The 18,394-nt window shown below is 42.2% G+C and overlaps 1 protein-coding gene across 1 annotated transcript; it reads left to right on the top strand.

Moving 5' to 3' along the window:
* The first annotated feature begins 349 nt into the window (after positions 1 to 349).
* ddx19b (DEAD-box helicase 19b) lies at positions 350 to 18,067 on the top strand. Its single transcript, XM_080845581.1, has 12 exons — positions 350 to 566; positions 1,211 to 1,265; positions 1,496 to 1,561; positions 1,965 to 2,100; positions 2,469 to 2,561; positions 2,843 to 2,945; positions 3,243 to 3,357; positions 3,661 to 3,838; positions 6,170 to 6,407; positions 13,758 to 13,920; positions 14,303 to 14,494; positions 15,717 to 18,067. The coding sequence occupies exons 1-12, from the start codon at positions 510 to 512 to the stop codon at positions 15,776 to 15,778; spliced, it is 1,458 nt and encodes a 485-aa protein (XP_080701707.1). The 5' UTR covers positions 350 to 509; the 3' UTR covers positions 15,779 to 18,067.
* Positions 18,068 to 18,394: the final 327 nt, after the last annotated feature.

Raw genomic sequence — 18,394 nt, 5'->3', positions numbered from 1 at the left:
CCCATTCACTTATTTTGCCTTTAAGTAGATTGGGGGTTCTGTTTTTGGCATAGTTGTTGAAAATGTACTGGGTTCTCATCTTACTTCCCCACTGCTCATTGCTCTGTTAGGCCAGAGTCTACTGAATCTGTTGAAGGGTGTAGGGCTTATTTGAACTTAATTTGTGCCCCAATGCGGTATTAATGTTGACAGTCAATTAAAGTGTACTTTGCATTCACATTTAATTAATTCAAATGTTACAATCGTGCAATCGGATGTGTCGACATAACACAATCGTAGTAGGAACCGGGTGACTCTACAACCCGATTTTCCCGCCGGAAGGCTTCAGTGTTACACACACTCGCGAGGGTAGATTCAACCGCACGCCATTGTACGAATCTCTCCCTTGTCAGCGCTGTGTTTTTAGTAAACTACTTGAAAGAAACGGACCGCCCAGTGTAGCTTAAAGAAGCATTTTTTAAAGCGGGTAATTGTTTTACATAGATAAAGTTTTTAGAGACACGGCCACCATGGCGACTGATTCCTGGGCCCGAGCTGTTGATGAGCAAGAAGCTGCCGCTGATTCGGTAAGTAAAAAGCATGCACTTTACCTTGCTAGCTTGCCGGCTAATGCGCCAGAAAAGGCCCCAATAGTTAGCCATTTGAGTAAGAGCTGTCTAGTATAACCCCAGCCATTCTAAATATGTTTACACTTTAAGGAATGTGACGGAAGATAACGCCAATGTTTACTAGCAATCTGACTAGCCTGTTACTTATTTGACCAGCATCATAATTTTGTTGTTATTCAGCAAGCTAACTAGCTCACGTTAGGCAACTACCACCAACTTACAGTAAGTTAGACCTAACTTAATGGCGTGTTTTTATTTAAAAAATGTAAACTAGCTAGATAACTACCAAACTATTTGACAAGGAAGCTGATTATAACGCCAGTCTGCCCCTGTGTAACATTGTGCGTGCTATCGAGGATAGTTATCGCGAGCTAAGTATAGTAGAAGCTTATCAAAGCCGGCGTGTCTGTAACAACTCGCCCCGGGCTTTGCAGCCGTATTTCTCTTCAATAGAGACATCATTTAGCCACATTTTACAGTTCCAACCCATAACGTCTCGTCTTTGTTTCTGTCCCTTATTTGTGATCAAGATGAAGCTTTTGGTCTAGCGCCTAGCCTTGTCACTGGCGAGTGCAGTAATGTGATTTTCTTTAAATTGGCAGATCAGTACCCTGCAAATTAGTGAGAAGGAAGACAAACCCAAACCCGAGGAGAATGGTGAGAGTTCCACGGTTCGGCCTTTTGCAATGACTGTCGTTTGTTTGGACGGCTCATGTCCTTAAGTTAAGACTAACGCAGCTGTGGTCGATCATAGACTGTAGTCGTGACGGGGAAGCGTGTTTCCCTGTTTAATTTGCAAAGTACTCACCCTCTTCCAACTACAAATACATAATTATGTCCTGTAGTAAATGTCATGTTTGTTTATGTTCCTGCTTGATTTCTCCTAGGTACAGTTACAGATAAGGCAGAGGGAGAGGCAAAGACAGAGGCAAAGACGGAGGATGACGAAAAAGGTAGGAATGACGAAAGAACCTGCCATTGTGGAACTTCTGCATGATTCTGATTCGTCGTTGTTATCATATCAGGAATACACACATATTCATTTACGTTTCATTTTATGATCTTGAAGGGTTTTAATGGTGTTTGGTAACCCTAAGATGCAGTGAGCCTCTGTAACTGTTGTATGATGTGTGCTCCACAGATGATAAGGCCGCACTCACACACACACACACACACACGCTGTAACTGTTGTATGATGTGTGCTCCACAGATGATAAGGCCGCACTCACACACACACACACACGCTGTAACTGTTGTATGATGTGTGCTCCACAGATGATAAGGCCTCACTCACACACACACACACACACACACACACACACACGCTGTAACTGTTGTATGATGTGTGCTCCACAGATGATAAGGCCGCACAGTCCTTATTAAACAAGTTGATACGAAACAACCTGGTGAACACGAACAATCAAGTGGAGGTTCTTCAGCGCGATCCCAACTCGCCGCTCTACTCCGTCAAGTCGTTTGAGGAGCTGCGGCTGTAAGTGTGTGTGTGTGTGTGTGTGTGTGTGTGTGTGTGTGTGTGTGTGTCTCTCTTGTGCTTCTGTGTCTGTCATGCCTAACCTAATATACCTGCTTATATTTGACATGGACTTTTTTTTTTATCCTACCTAAAGTAAACAGTTTGACATTTTTTTTTTGTACGGCCTGGTCTTTAGGAACTTAGCATAATGTGACTCATTAGATAAGTAGGCCCGTCAGTGATGTTGCTAAGCGTAAACTTAAGTCTTTCGTCGCTGTATAGTTTTTATGTTGGCTGAACTAGCACTCAGTGATGTTCTGACGTAAACGTCAAAATCCTGCTGATGTTCTCATCCACCAAACTGGCGTTGCCTCTGATCTCCACAGAAAGCCCCAGCTGCTCCAGGGAGTCTACAACATGGGCTTCAACCGGCCGTCAAAGATCCAGGAGAACGCCCTGCCTATGCTGCTGGCTGAGCCGTGAGTGCCTAGAACAGCCTATGCATGAGGGATAAGCCTACACCAGCATAGATGAACGCTTGTAATTTAAAATCTCAAATGTTAACATAAATACTCTCAAGTGATTTTAGACGTTCAGTTAAAATCGTTCATTTATACAAGTGCAATCTTTTTCTTTCAAAGTCTTGACATGGGACTCATTATAGATGTATTATTATTAAACATTGAGTACAGCCCATTTTCCACCTGTTGAACAACGCCCTCATCTTCATCCTCACCCTCTTCCTCCTCCTGTCCCTCAGCCCACAGAACCTGATCGCCCAATCCCAGTCGGGTACAGGGAAAACAGCCGCCTTCGTCCTGGCCATGCTTAGCCGTGTAGATCCAGCCAACAAATGGCCGCAGGTAAGGCCTGGCTCTCTCTCTGATACACACACCTCCACACGCTCTTGTCTGTGTGTGTGTGTGTGTGTGTGTGGACATGTGATGCCCACCCTCCTTCAGCTGTCTGGTGGCATTTGTGGAATCCCGTTTTATTCCTTTTTCGATACAAGATGTGTCACTCAAAATGTGGCTATCTTTATATTTGTCCTCAAATAACTGCTCATTGTGATGGTGTACATTGTGCCGTAATTTTATTGCTGCATTTAGTCGGTTTTCTTAAGCCCTACGGACTGACTAAATCCACACCTCTCTCCGCAGTGTTTGTGTGTGTCGCCCACGTACGAACTGGCTCTGCAGACTGGAAAGGTCATCGAGACGATGGGGAAGTCATACCCAGAGGTCAAACTCATGTATGGGATCCGTGGAAACAAATGTGAGGATCAATCATGTCTCTGGAAAGCTTATTTGGGCTGTACTTGCCTATCAGATTTGCCACAAGTGGTTTTGGCAGATATCCTATTGAAATGAGTGCATTAGCTTTCTGTTATACCAAGGTCGTTAAAAAAAGAAATACTCTTTTCTGATTGGCTGGCAGATATATACATATGGCAGATATATATATGTACACACACACACACACACACACACACACAAGTAGATTAAGTTAATTCTGTCCAGTTTCAGTTGCTTGTGCGTGTGAACACTAAGTGAAGTGTGTGGTTCTGTTTTTGTGCAGTGGATAGGGGGACTCAGCTGCAGGAACAGATTGTGATTGGCACGCCCGGAACAATCTTGGACTGGTGTCTGAAGTTCAAGTTCATCGACCCCAAGAAGATCCGGGTGTTTGTGCTGGACGAGGCAGACGTCATGATCGCCACACAGGGCCACCAAGACCAGAGCATCCGCATCCAGAGGTGAGTGGAGTTCAAAGGTCAGAGCAACCGCATCCAGAGGGCAGAGCGTCCGCGTCCAGAAGTGAGTGGAGTTCAAAGGTCAGAGCAACCGCATCCACAGGGCAGAGCATCCGCATCCAGAAGTGAGTGGAGTTCAAAGGAGCAGAGCAGCGTAAATTTAAAGTGGAAGTGGAACCGTATTTGGAATTAAACAAGGGTGATTGCGTGAAGTCCAAAGCGGTGTGATGGTTTGAGACTACCAGAGGTGAGGGGAGTTTAAAGAGGAGTCTATTTGGAATTCAACAAGGGGGAAACGCCTGAAGTTCAAAGCAGTGTGATGGATTGAGCGGTCCTGCTCTTGAGTTGAACTGCTGAGAGTTGTTGAGTTGCTGTTAGCTGTTCCTTAGTGGTCGTATGGTGCAAATAAAAGCACTGCACTGCAAGATTAGTATCATGATGTTGTGGCTTTGCTTTTTGTATTATTTTTGGTTTGTGAGGGATGGTCGGTTTGCTGTTGAATTTGGCCATGGGTCAGTAACTGATTTGAAACCCTGAGAGATTGGCTAAGCCGGCATGATTGACGGTATCAGTGAAGTGGAAAGTTATGAAAACCCTTAAAATGGCTAACTGGTCAAGCTAGCAAGACTGACATTGGTTGGTCCTGAAGGTTTAGGCTACTTTAGGGTATTTGGATTGGTTGGTCCTGAAGGTTTAGGTACTGTAGGGTATTTGGATTGGTTGGTCCTGAAGGTTTAGGCTACTTTAGGGTATTTGGATTGGTTGGTCCTGAAGGTTAAGGCTACTTTAGGGTATTTGGATTGGTTGGTCCTGAAGGTTTAGGCTACTTTAGGGTATTTGGATTGGTTGGTCCTGAAGGTTTAGGCTACTGTAGGGTATTTGGATTGGTTGGTCCTGAAGGTTTAGGCTACATTAGGGTATTTGAATCATTTGCACTCATCTTGAGCCATTAATTCCCCATTTAGCACTAACCGGTATATTTCCTGTATGGTCAGTCCCCCCAGGATTATCGCAGGCCTTTTTTTGTGATAGTTGCGGCCTAAAATTACTGATTTCGCGGGGGCTTTTCCAAAAAGTTGCGTGAAAATTGCGGTGTTTTTAGGTGTTTGTTGCGATGAAATTTGCGAAATCCTAGAGGGTCTGTATGCTGTATAAAATCATTTGATCATTTAGCCAGTGATGTATTAGGGAGGCCCTCTTCAGCCTCTTCCTATTAGAGGAGTTTTCCCTTTGCTGCATGCACGGCGGCAGGATTTTTTCTCTCCCGGTGCTAAGGGGGGGCTTGACCGATACGTGAGGTAGCTAAGAAAATAATTTATTTTCATGACGTCACTTACTTTATTAAGAGGTTCTTGTTTTTTTTCCCAATAAAAGCAGCTATGATACACAGCACGAGAATGTAATACAAGCGGCAATGGCGAAAATGTTTCACGTGCGTGCAAAGGTTCAGCTCCGGACAGCGACCATGCGCCTGCCCATAACCAGACAATACATCCAACATGCAACAAGTATTTATTCCATATGCATAATAAATGAAAACAAACAACTATGCATTGACAATATTGTCTCGGATCACAACATCATAACTTACATTACATTAATAGTTTGAATGATTAAAAACAAACAAAAAAAAAATCACCAGAGTTGTTTTACAGTAGGCTAGGACAATCCGTCTGTTGCTTTGGTTAAGTGCAAATGAGTCCATGATCTTCTGGATCTTCTGGACATCCAGAATCGTATTACGCTCTGAAGACTCTAGTTCTGCATAAAACAAAGACGTATCGACAATCGACTGGAACTTCAGCGACGAACTTTTTTTTGGTAGGTTAGCAGGACTCGTTCTTTCTTATGAGCTAAAGATTGTGTAGATGCCAGACAGTGGAACGGGTTGAAACGAAAACAGTGTTCACCTTACGGCCTACTCCCCCCTCTTGTCCCCTCTCTCTCTCTCACACACACACACAAACGGGGTACAGGCGCAGTACAAACACGCAAGCATGGATTGTATTGGAACAGAATGCATACGTTACGTATGAACCTTTATAGTTTTTCTCAGTCGCCTTGGTACATTTCTCAAATCATCCTCGACATTTGCAAAACAGTGCTTAAATGTTAGAGGGGCTTAACTGGGGCTACACATTTTTTTGCCGGGGCTATAGCACCCCTTAGCCCCGGTGTAGCGCCGTCGCTGCTTTGCTGTGTCTGTAATGGATCTAATGTAACTAACTCCTTTATTTTCTTTTGATTGTGTCGTGCTGACTGTCTAGGATCAATAAACAATATGTAAAAAAAAAAAAAGGAAACTCATGTTTTCCCCCCACTTCTCCTCACCAGGATGTTGACCAAAAACTGTCAGATGCTGCTGTTCTCCGCCACGTTTGAAGAGTCCGTTTGGAACTTCGCCAAGAGGATCGTCCCCGACCCCAACATCATCAAGCTGAAGCGTGAGGAGGAGACGCTGGACACCATCAAACAGTACTATGTCAACTGCAACAGCAAGGAGGAGAAGTTCCAGGCTCTGTGCAACATCTACGGCGCCATCACCATCGCCCAGGCCATGATCTTCTGCCACGTAAGAATAACTATAATAATAATAATAATACTTTAATTTCAAATAGCGCTTTTCTAGGTACTCGAAGACACTCAAAGACACTTAGTGTAAAGGCTGATTTAGTGTCGTTTTAGACGCAGAGCCGTAAGCACGTAATTTACACAAGGGACTTGTTTTAGACAAGTTTTGATTTACGGTTCTTTAGGATTTTGCGTAGGATTGTGCGTGTTGCAAAGCAAATTGACGCCAGAACTGTAGGATTTATTTACAGTGAAGTCAGCGTATTTATTGCTTTAATTTCAAATAGCGCTTTTCTAGGTACTCAAAGACACTTAGGCTGGGTTGCACCAACATGGATTAACTCTTAAACTAGGTTTAAACCAGGTTTGTCTTTTAATCCAGTTGCACCAAACTTTAAACCTAGTTTAACCTTAGTTTACAATTAATCCTGGGTTAATCTAACCCTCTGGCAATCTCTGTTTAATTTCCATTTAAATCTAGATTAAATTTAAATCTGTTGCACCAGTCATTTTAAACTTTATCTAAACCTGGATTAGCATTTTTATTTAAACCACCCCTGGAGGAGGTTTATCTCTGTGTTATTGACAACAAATTGTAGCCTACTTTCGTCATTTTTGTCACGTTATTGCTGCAACTAACGGCATTGGATAGAGTGATAACTACTATGGGTGACAGCAATAATTGGAACCTGCTATTCATAATATTTACACCCTAAAACATGTTCAGTCACAGCAGTGCATAATCACCACAACCATTATAAAATAAAGCTAGCGACGTCATCTAGTTCGTCATCTAGTAATTTACTTGCAGCTTCTGTGGCTGTACTGTCATCTAATGCACCGTCATGGTCGTAGGGGTTTGGGAAGGGGGTAATCTGCTGCGGGATCATATCAATTATCTTCTTTGACAGAGGATCCGTAGTCATTGGTGGTGGTCCGCCGCCGGTTTGAAATTGACCACCGCATCTATTTTGGCTTTAGCCTTGAGGTTTTTCCGACAGGCTTTCAGTTGTGCCCTGTCCCTCGTCTCTAGAGCCATTGAAGCGTTCAGCTGACTGGACCCAGTTCCTCTCCTTCTTCTCTAGTGTAATGCTGTCAGTCCTCATATCATCAATGGACCCTTCCGCAAACTCCGCCCCCCTTAGCAACGGTTGCTATATCAGTCAAGCATTCACGTTTCCCAGGTTCTCAGCATTGGTATGAATGGCGTGGCAACATGTCTTCAACCGTGTCAATTTCAGCTCTACCCAAAGAAATCACAAGCATTTTTTTGGAAAAACGGCAAGATCTCAGATCGAACCAGGCAAAAGGGTCTGCATTATGCTTAGGCCTAAAAAAAATTTGTTTTGGTTCCGGTTTCCGACCGACCCTGTCAATTTATGTGCGACCCAAATTATTTTATGAGCTTGGGGAAGAAAAAAAAAACACAAATACATTTATTTTTTAGGCAGACTATAATTACGTTTTTGTACAGCACCTCTTCAGCCTGTACAAGGATGAGCGCATTCTCTCGTAAAAACAACGACGTGAGATCTGCATGCAGACGACTGGATCGGTAGCGCTTGTTATATGGTTGCTGGAGAAAGATGGATATAAGCGTGGTCTCCATTGTTTGCCCATGCAATAGCGTGACAATTTTTTTTTGTTAGATTGGGTATGAAATCTAAAAGACCCACGATTACCAAAGCAGTATTCTTTATCTCCCTTTAATGTGCATTCATCAATTTCCATTACATGACGATGCATGTGATCGTATATGTGTGTCTGCAATGAGAATAGGGACTAATTAGCACTGCACTGAATTACTTTAACATGAGTTATTGCTAAAAGATAACAATTATTACACAACTAATATTACTCGATACATAGAATAGTGGACATTACACTAGGCAACATGAATCTCATTCATAGCTCATCCAGCAGGACGAACCCATCTTTATTACAGCGAATCAACATCAGAACATAACTAAATCTCCGCTTAGCTTGCTAACTGCTACTAATAGCAACGTGCACTCATAATACACTACCTATCACAGTCGTAACTTCATGAAACTAGAGATGCTCCGATCAGGTTTTTTGGTGCCGATCACCGATCACCGATCACTGAAATCAGTATCTGCCGATCCGATAAAACCGATCACCGATCACGGTGTCGATTGAAGCAATCTATTTATTGTGTAGCATCATTTATTAAATGAATTATTCTTAACAACATTGGTATTGTATTTTAAGTATTTAAATAACAAGAGGAGAGAGTATCATGAATTGACAACCATCAACTTTATTGCAGGGAACGTGCAACATTCCAGTGTAGAAGATCTCACTTACTATAAAATGTGAAAATAATAATAAATATTATTAATAATAAAAATATAAATCTTTAAATGAATATCACAACAATAGAAGCACATATGCAACACGCCACTGTCTAGACGCTCTTGGAACTTAAAAGTAGCTTTCCCGGGAATAGAGTAGAGTATTCAAACCTTACTTCTGATTAAGCAGCATCACTGGCAGATTTGCCTTGATAAATATAAGCATCTCAGCATTTTTAGGAGTCAACCTGCCATTAAAAAATCCGAACCGAGCCCGACGTAATCAATTTCTCAACTGTTCATTCATAGTACTAATGCCACATTGACGTTCGTTTTTTTAAGAATATCCTGGCTTTATTAAACTGGGGCATCAACAGTTAAATGCTCTCTCTCACAAACAAGCGCTGTTAAACGCACAAGCGTACACAATAAGGCCAATAAGCATATTTAAATTAAATGATTCACATTGCGAGAACGTTAAGTAAAATGGTGCGGCTCCTTTAAAAGGAGGGACAACGGTGACGCATAATTTGGATGTAGCGACAAACATTAATGTGCTGTAACAAGTGTTAACCAGTATGTGAGTTTTATTAAAGCATAGCGTGTGTAGCTATTTCATCCCGTTTGTTAACCTTTTCTGCTGTCTGTTTACTAACCAGCAGCAGACGTAAAGGAAAGGGACTTAACCCCAAACATGTAATCTACTTCGGCCGTGGAGCATTGTACTCCCCTGCAATCTCCAACTACGTTCAGAGACAGGCAGCAGGAAATGTTAACAAACGGAATGAAATAGCTACACATTACACACGGTATGCTTTTAATAAAACTCACGTTTTATGCTACATCAACGGAGGCACAACAGACAAGTCTTACCATTGAAGATCTTTTAGCACGCCGACATATCCAACAGCCTAATAAGAATCTGCATCGTCTACTTAGCAGAAATGTCTCCATACAGTAGATTTCCCTTCGTTTAGTATCATTTTAAACTCTCCAGATGACAGTTTCTCTTTAACTTTCTCCGTGATGCCATTTAATCTGCCTCCACGGGGAACTGCTTTGGAGCAGGCGTTGCAAATTGCAAACGTATTATCTTTCTCCGACACCTTGTAAAATTGCGAGACCGGCGAAGCCATTTTGTCTCGACTTTCGATTTTGACTTAGACCTACCCGCCACCGACAACGGGGGCCAATGAAATTTCGTAACATGGAGACACAGCCAATCACAAGCTTCTTTTTTTAAAATAATCATTTTCTACCAGAAGCGGCCTGAAATGCCTGTCTCTCACGTTTGATTGAAACGTCTTTGATAGTAGTTCTCGCAGATTTTAAGTAATCTGATCGGATCGGTTTGATCGTCCGTTTTGAGAACTCCGATCGATAACGATAAGGGGGATATCTGCCGATTACGATCGGCGCCGATCAGATCGGAGCATCCCTACATGAAACCCTTACTTTCATTATGTACGCACACAATGCCTCACAATGATGATTTAAGCATTCAGCTCATTGAGCGTGACAGTCACTCATTTCGGTCTTTAGTCACGTACTCCAACCACACATCGTATTTCTCACGCTGAAAAAAACAACTCTAGTAGGCTGTTTAATGTGCCGCAGCGCTCAAACATGACCTAGCCGCGCTGCCCTCACCACGGAGGAATCAAGCACGTCTCCCCAAACCCCCTCGAGTTCTGCCGTGAGGTCGGAATAGCCAATCAGAAAAAATATGTATCTTTTGTATCTGGGTAAGATTTATTCCAGCAACCAATGGAAATAAAGCATCCTGGAATGACTTGACTGCAGTTAGAGAATATTTCCCAGATAATTAGCAACAGTTTTTAATGAGTGTTTGTAGCCAACACAGTTTTAGGCTACAGCCTGCCTTTTTACTATAGCTTTGACTATATATATAGACTAGCTTTGAATATAGCCTATAATTCGAATGAATATTAGGCAGCCCTTAATATTCAATGATGTTATTGTCATTATTTTTTGTAAATGTGTTTGCTTGAACAGTCTATTCAGATTCCAAGGTTTCTTAACACCTGGTGGAGTTGTGAATTGCGAGCGCATTAGTCATACTAGCATAAATATCCTGGCCATGGTTGCATTAATCATTGCATCTGTCTTTCAAAGATGTCAGGTCAAAAACAAATGAGCATACACATTAGGGGAGGAGATGGTGGAAGAGGAAGAAACAGTGCAGGTGGAGGAGAAAGAGACAGTGCAGGTGGAGGAGAAAGAGACTGCAGGTGGTGGAGGAGGAGATGGTGGATGAGGTGGTGGAAGAAACAGTGAAGGAGATGGCTAGAACAAAAGGGAGAAAAGTCCAGGAGCAGCCACCTACAAGACCTCTTTTGATAGTGAAGTGAATGGACCTCTAAATGGCCATTTATTACTGTAGGAAGCTCCAGCTCATAATAGTGGTGCTCTATCTGCCGCCAAGAGAACTCCTGTGCCCATCAAGGTGTCTGGAATGTCATAATTCTCTCTCTCTCTCTCTCAAATCGAATACATACTTTGAAATTGGTCGAATTGTCAGTGCAATGTGTCAAATCTTTTCTGCAAGTCTGAGCAATTATTATTAACAACAACAAAACACTAATAATAATATGGGGGGGGGGTCTGTGGGCATACAGCAGGGGCGGAGCGGGTGGAATACGGCGGGCCGGGGCGTGGTCGGGGGAATATGTCACTCTTGCCTGTCTTCAAAACTTGAGAGCCCTGTATAAGGCACATAGTAGCTATGGTCAACTACTTTGCCACTGAATTGGACGAACTTGTCATTATTCACTGAAAACTTAACTGAGCAGACTGGCAATGTCGCTATCAACAGAGTTTTTCATACAGTTAACGTGCGGGAAGGCATTTTACGGCTGGTCTCTTGATTCTCCGCCATCTGCCAAATGTGTGTGTGTGTGTGTGTAACATGCTGGGAGTATCCATTGCTGCTGTTAAAAAAAAAAAAATCTACCTATCACTCGCTGCCACTGGAAAAATAAAATAAAAAAATAAAATAAAATAAATTCCCTACCTACCCATGACCTCAACTGACCAACAGGAACCAAACTTTTTTTTTTTTTAGGCCTTATATAGGCTACAACCACGACATTACATGCCGTGTTTGTAGACAGACAAATGCTAAGGCTAACAGGTTCATTCCAGCTATGTTTATGTGTTCTATTATCTACACAGTCGCCGCTACGCAAACATGTAAGGTGGTAAAACTGAATCGTATTTTAAGCAAGGGTTTTCTCACGTTTTCGATGCAGTGGGCAGATTTTAGCGACATAGCTTCTTGGAACAAACGTAGGTGCTTCTGTTTACGTTGCTGACATTCAGCTGATGGGGGGGGTCGTCCACATTGTTTGATCCACAGCAGGCATTTCTCTCTCTGGGTCTTGGGTTTCGGGAAGGGATAAAATGTTACCCCTCCCTCCAGCCTTTTTGGATATCGGCTGTCAGAATTACACACTCCATAAGCACAACGTTTCATTTTCTCTTCTCAGCAGACGTCTCTCTCATTGACTTCCATTCATCAAAATGGCTCGCTTGACTGAGGTCCCAAGCTAAGTTACCGTTGCTATGCTATGATTGATCAGTTACCGTTTTGGGGAGTGGTCGCGGAAGGGTCAACCGTACCCCAAACTGCTCCATCAACTTGGTCCACAAAATCTTTTCAAATGTTGAAAAGTTTGAGCCTCTTTGACGTGCCATAATAGCTAGCTAGCTGGCTAAACTTGTTTATTAGCTATAGCCGCGCTAGTGGTAGGCTAAAACCAGACATATGTCTATGGGCTAAACGGTAACAAACCGTATCAGTAACGGCATTTATTTAAAAAGCAGCTTGTTTAGGAAAAATACCGGATGCATTTATTTAAGGCTATTTAGTTCCGTAATTGTTAAACAAACGTGTCAATTTGTTTACATTTTGTCGGAATCCAACATGGCGGACATTGAGCATAAACTAATCCTGTTTTAACCCTTGTTTAAAACTAGTTTAACTAATCCGGGGTTAAAATGAAGATGTGCAACACAACTCTGATTAATTATGAACCAGTATGAACCTGGATTTACTAAATCTAGATTAACTCTAAACCAGGATTAATTGAATCCATGTTGGTGCAACCCAGCCTTAGTGTAAGAGACTACAAGCATGCACTCGGTGGAATGCATCCACAATTCACATAGAGAATGGGAGTGATGAAATGAAGACATGAGGTATTGATGGATACTTCATTAATCTCGAGGGGAAATTTAGGTTATCCAGTAGCTTATGAATATATACTTGTGTAACTCACCGACATACATCAGTCATACATACATACATTGGTAGTTTATTTACTTGACCTGTTTAATTAAGCACCTGAGGCCCTGTTGTCATTTATTTTCTTGCTCACCTGTTCTTGAAGAAACTCTTCAGTCGTCTGAGGGTTACAGGTGATCTGTGGAAATTACACAAGTCTGCTTGGCCCCTTCGTAGACTGTAGGGGAACCAGTACTTTTTCCCCCTTGAAATGAGGTGCTCTCTGATCTACTTGATCATTTAACTGATATGTTAAACTGCTCTCTGCTCTACTTGATCATTTAACTGATATGTTAAACTGCTCTATGATCTACTTGATCATTTAACTGATCTGTTAAACTGCTCTCTGATCTACTTGATCGTTCTACTGATATGTTAAACTGCTCTCTGATCTACTTGATCGTTCTACTGATCTGTTAAACTGCTCTATGATCTACTTGATCATTTAACTGATCTGTTAAACTGCTCTCTGATCTACTTGATCGTTCTACTGATCTGTTAAACTGCTCTCTGATCTACTTGATCATTTGACTGATCTGTTAAACTGCTCTCTGATCTACTTGATCATTTTACTGATCTGTTAAACTGCTCTCTGATCTACTTGATCATTTTACTGATCTGTTAAACTGCTCTCTGATCTACTTGATCATTTGACTGATCTGTTAAACTGCTCTCTGATCTACTTGATCATTTAACTGATCTGTTAAACTGCTCTCTGATTCATCCCCAGACCAGGAGAACAGCAGGCTGGCTGGCAGGAGAGCTGTCGAGGGAAGGCCACCAGGTGGCGCTCTTGAGTGGAGAGATGCAGGTAGAGCAGAGAGCCGCGGTCATCGAGCGTTTCCGGGACGGCAAGGAAAAAGTACTGGTCACCACCAACGTGTGTGCCAGAGGTAAGATTGACCTTTGAACCTTGATTATTAATCCCCGATACACCAATCCAGTGACTCTCCCGCCATTGTCCTCTAGCTATCTGTTCAGACATAGGTCTTGTACGTGGTAAACAAAGCAACCTTGCTTCAGGAGCAGAAAAGGGTGTATTTGACTGGCTGTAGTAAACGTCAACATGTTGATCTTATATCAATAACCTTGGATTGAGGCCTAGCCTTTAAATTACTGTATTATGAAGAGGCTTTAACTGGTGTCACGCAATAATGTCGTATAGTTACCTATTCCAACAATAGTCATATGGTGGAGTTTAAACACCTTTTACTTAAGAAAAAGCTTCCAAAATTCCTTATAAACATACCACTGCCATGTCTCTTTCACCCACAGGCATCGACGTGGAACAGGTTTCCGTGGTAATTAACTTTGATTTGCCAGTGGATAAAGATGGTAACCCTGACAACGAGACGTACCTGCACAGGATCGGGAGGACGGGGCGTTTTGGCAAGAGAGGACTTGCCATCAATATGGTGGACAGCAAGGCCAGCATGAACATTATGAACCGGATCCAGGAACACTTCAGTAAGTACCGGAACACTGAAGAGAACTCTTAGAACACTGAAGAGAACTCTTTGTCAGCAGCTGGTTCAGCTTCAGTCCTCTTGTCATTGCATTTGGTAGTAAAGCAGAACTAGGCACTCTGAGATTCTTTGGAATGAAAAGTGCGTTAAAAATAAAATTAATTATTATTATTATTATTATTATTATTATTATTATTATAAAGCAGGGGCCACACCATCATTTAGATGGGGTCACTAAAGCAAGGCCACACCATCATTTATTTTAGATGGAATCTGTTCAGCGCCATCCTTCATAGGGTGCTTTCACTGCTGACTTGTTTATGTAGCAGATCACTGACTTTTATACAACGTGTTGTGTTGTTTTTATGAGTGCGTACGCTAAGATCTGCTTTACATTAGTGCCACTGAATCAGTGGCGTCATTGTCAAAGGGTGCCCTGTAATGAAACGTTTGGAAACCACTGCACTAAATGTTCAGGGCCATATAGAGAAATGTTAGCAAAATAAGACAGCATTGTGAATCTTCCCTCGGTGCCTTTAAAGTACACTAAATGACAAGTCCTGTGCAACTGAATGATTATGAGAAGTGGAACTACACTAATGATTGGGGGGGGGGGGGGAGGAGGAGAGAGATATTCTGTTTAAAAAAGGGCATGCACACAGCATTAGACAATGGATTACCATGTAAGTTAACATTTTAGATTTTTATAGATTTCGAGTTGAGTTGTAGGACAAGGCACTGTTGCAATTTCACACCCAGTCCTTGGCTAGTCTGGACTTGTTCCACTTGTAACATCCTCCCTTCCCAAAGTACTTTCAGCCTGGCAGTGAGCCCCTCAGCAGGGACAAGCTTTCAATATGTGTCATTTAGTTTAGTGTAAACTAGTGCTGTCAGTTTAACACGTTATTAACGGCGTTAACGCAAGCCCATTTTAACGCCGTTAATTTTTGTATCGCCCGATTAACGTGTTGTAAATAAATACTCTATAGGCTGAGTCCTTGTTTATCTGAATCGTGCATTTTATAATTTTACTTTGTATCGTCCTGTTTGGCAATGTTGTGTTTTCAATAAAATAAAACATGCGATTAATCCATTTACGATTAATCGCGATTAATTTTGAGTTAACTATGACAAAAATCCGATTAATCGCAATTAAATATTTGAATCGTTTCACAGCACTAGTGTAAACGCCACATGTCTCTCCCTGTGTGTCATCCCTACAGAAAAGAAGATCGAGAAGCTGGACACGGACGACCTGGACGAAATCGAGAAAATTTCCAACTGAGAACGGAGCTGGTTGGCAGCGGTACTTTTGTTTCCTCCGCAAGGGACTGTCTTGCACAGAGTTTTAATTTTACGAGCTCAAGTCTCCGACGACCACGTACACACACCTGCGGAGATGTCTTATCTCAAAATGGTCCTTTTAAAGTTAGGTTTTTTTTTTTTTTTTCATGTCATGACAATGTTTTCACTCTTTGTACCTCTAGTAGAAAACCTCACACTAGTGTCGCTATGGTTGAGTTGTTTGTTAGAAACAAATTCGAATAGAAACAAACGACAGCGAGTCGACGTGAGCGCTACTCAACTATGGGCCTGCCGGGTCCCCTCACGTTCGCTTGCGTTTCCGGCTTTAGGTCAGTGGAACATTATGGCATCATGTGCATCGGATCCCGGTTTTTAAATCATTGATTGTAACGACAGAATCACTAGTCCAAGGATGACTCTGGGAACTTGATCCCATTTTGGAATCATTTCCTAAAAACCAGTGATATTTGTTTTGTTGAATTTAAAAAAAGAAAAAAAAAACTGCTTTTTTGGCATGAATTACTCAATAAAACATGAATGTGAAGATGCCTATTACAGTTTTGGACGTTCAAGCGATGGAACAACATCATGTCCGTTCTGTCTGAGTTTGACCCTCTGTTCTGAAGGTAACTAAATATGGATACAGTTTGGCGAGTCTGTTGCCTGAGTCCACAGCGATTTACATGTGTGTAGAATTATGCCAAAGAGACAGACTGGGAACGCTTCTAACGGGGCTAATTGAAATCAGTCCAGGATTCGGTTCAGTAATGACTCCATTGTAGTTATAGCAGAAGAAGTACAAAGAGTGAAAACATGAGCATGCTGAGGCTCCATGAACCTCGCAGACACAGAAGCAGAGAAGGATGAAGGATTGGGTCAGACTGACTGGACACGGCCACCATCAAACGGGTCAGACTTACTGGACACGGCCACCATCAAACATTTGTTTTTTTAAGTCCTTAAGACGAGGCCAGTTTCTGGGCGGGTCTTCGTTTCTCCGCTGCTCACCTGTAGGTCTGCATAGACTAGCGTGGACGGCCAAAGCAAGTCATTTTCATTAGTTTTTAAAATTAATTTTTTTCTTCCATCATTTTGCCGTCTTTTCCTGAAGAGCTGAACTATGTTAATTTGCAAAGTGCATTCATCCTTTTTTTCAGTTACTTTTTTATTTTTTCAAAATCAGGATTGATTGACAAGCAGTCAGTATTGTTGCTGTTACAAACAAGCTCTTAACTAGTCCTACCAGAAAGGACCCATGTGTGTCAGGCTCTCTTAAATCATTGTAATAAAGTTTGTCTACATACAGGAAGTGAGGTCACTAAGAGCATGAGTTTTAGTAGTAAGGTTGTCCTTGCAGACGCACTCCAGAAAGCCAATGAGTTGATTTGGATTTGGTCTTGGCAAACTTGTTAAGCTTCGACACTGCCTAGGTCCATGCATCGAGTTAAGGTCCCACATCAACACGGTATTCACGTACGCCACACGAGACGCAATCACAGAATGCCACGAGCTTTGCTCGTTTGATTTATTTATCGTTAAACTCGTGTTCCATGAATGCTGGACTAGCACCAAAAAAAGACTATGCTTGATTCGTAGGAACACAAAATATTCTCCAAATATTCCAATACCCTTTATTATAATTATGACATCTTACTCTTATCTTACTCTTATCTTACATCGTTGCAAATAGGGCTTTTCCTTCTTGGCATCTTAACACTCCGGGCCGGAACAGGAGTAATTTGGACCGGTCATGTCGTTTGGGAATGGCGTCACCTCTGTTGAATGTTAATGAGAGTGTGTGTGTAAGTGCTGTACATTTAACAGTGAACTCTGCTGCCATGGTGGTGTGTAGCCAACCCCCCCCCCCCTCCCCCCCCGACAGTCCAGTCATACTCCTACTCAACCATGTCTGTACACGACTGACACACACACACACACACCGCACTCAACCATGTCTGTACATGACTGTCACACACACACCACACTCAGCCATGTCTGTACAGGACTGTCAGTACACTCAGCCTCAATGCAGTTCTGTTTGAATGCTAGATACAGGAGAAGCCATGGCAAGCATTTTGGCCCTTCACAGACTCCATACCTGCGCTCCTCTGACATGCCTAGGCCCTGAGAGACGCAGGAAGGGAATGAGAGGATATTAGAGATGTATGAATGCCTTCTGTACTGATGCGTTTTCAAATCTTAACCGCTATATTAAAGTCGCATTGTTTCAAATCTAACCCCTATATTAAAGTCACATTGTTATACCATGTTTCGACAGAGGTTGTGTATCATTTGAGCTCATTTGTTTTTGTGTAGAGAGTGGAATGCATTAATGCTTTAATTCTTCTTTTTTTTTTTTTTGATGTTGGAAAACAGGAGGATGGAATGTTTGTGTTGTCGGCACAGCCTATTTTAGCAGTCCAAGGTGTAGCTTGTTGCCATGGTAGCAAGCAGTAAGTCAAGGCGAGCTTAAAGTGATGTGTGCAACTCAAGGCTGTTTTTCTCTTTCTCTGCACCAGTTCATGCGTCAGGCTATAGTGAGTGTGTGTGTGTGTGTGCTATAGTGACCTGCCTGGAAATACCAGCATCCACATCA

The sequence above is a fragment of the Sprattus sprattus genome, assembly GCF_963457725.1.
Source record: "Sprattus sprattus genome assembly, chromosome: 10".
Taxonomy (NCBI): Eukaryota; Metazoa; Chordata; class Actinopteri; order Clupeiformes; family Clupeidae; genus Sprattus; species Sprattus sprattus.
This window is presented reverse-complemented; position numbering and strand designations above follow the sequence as displayed.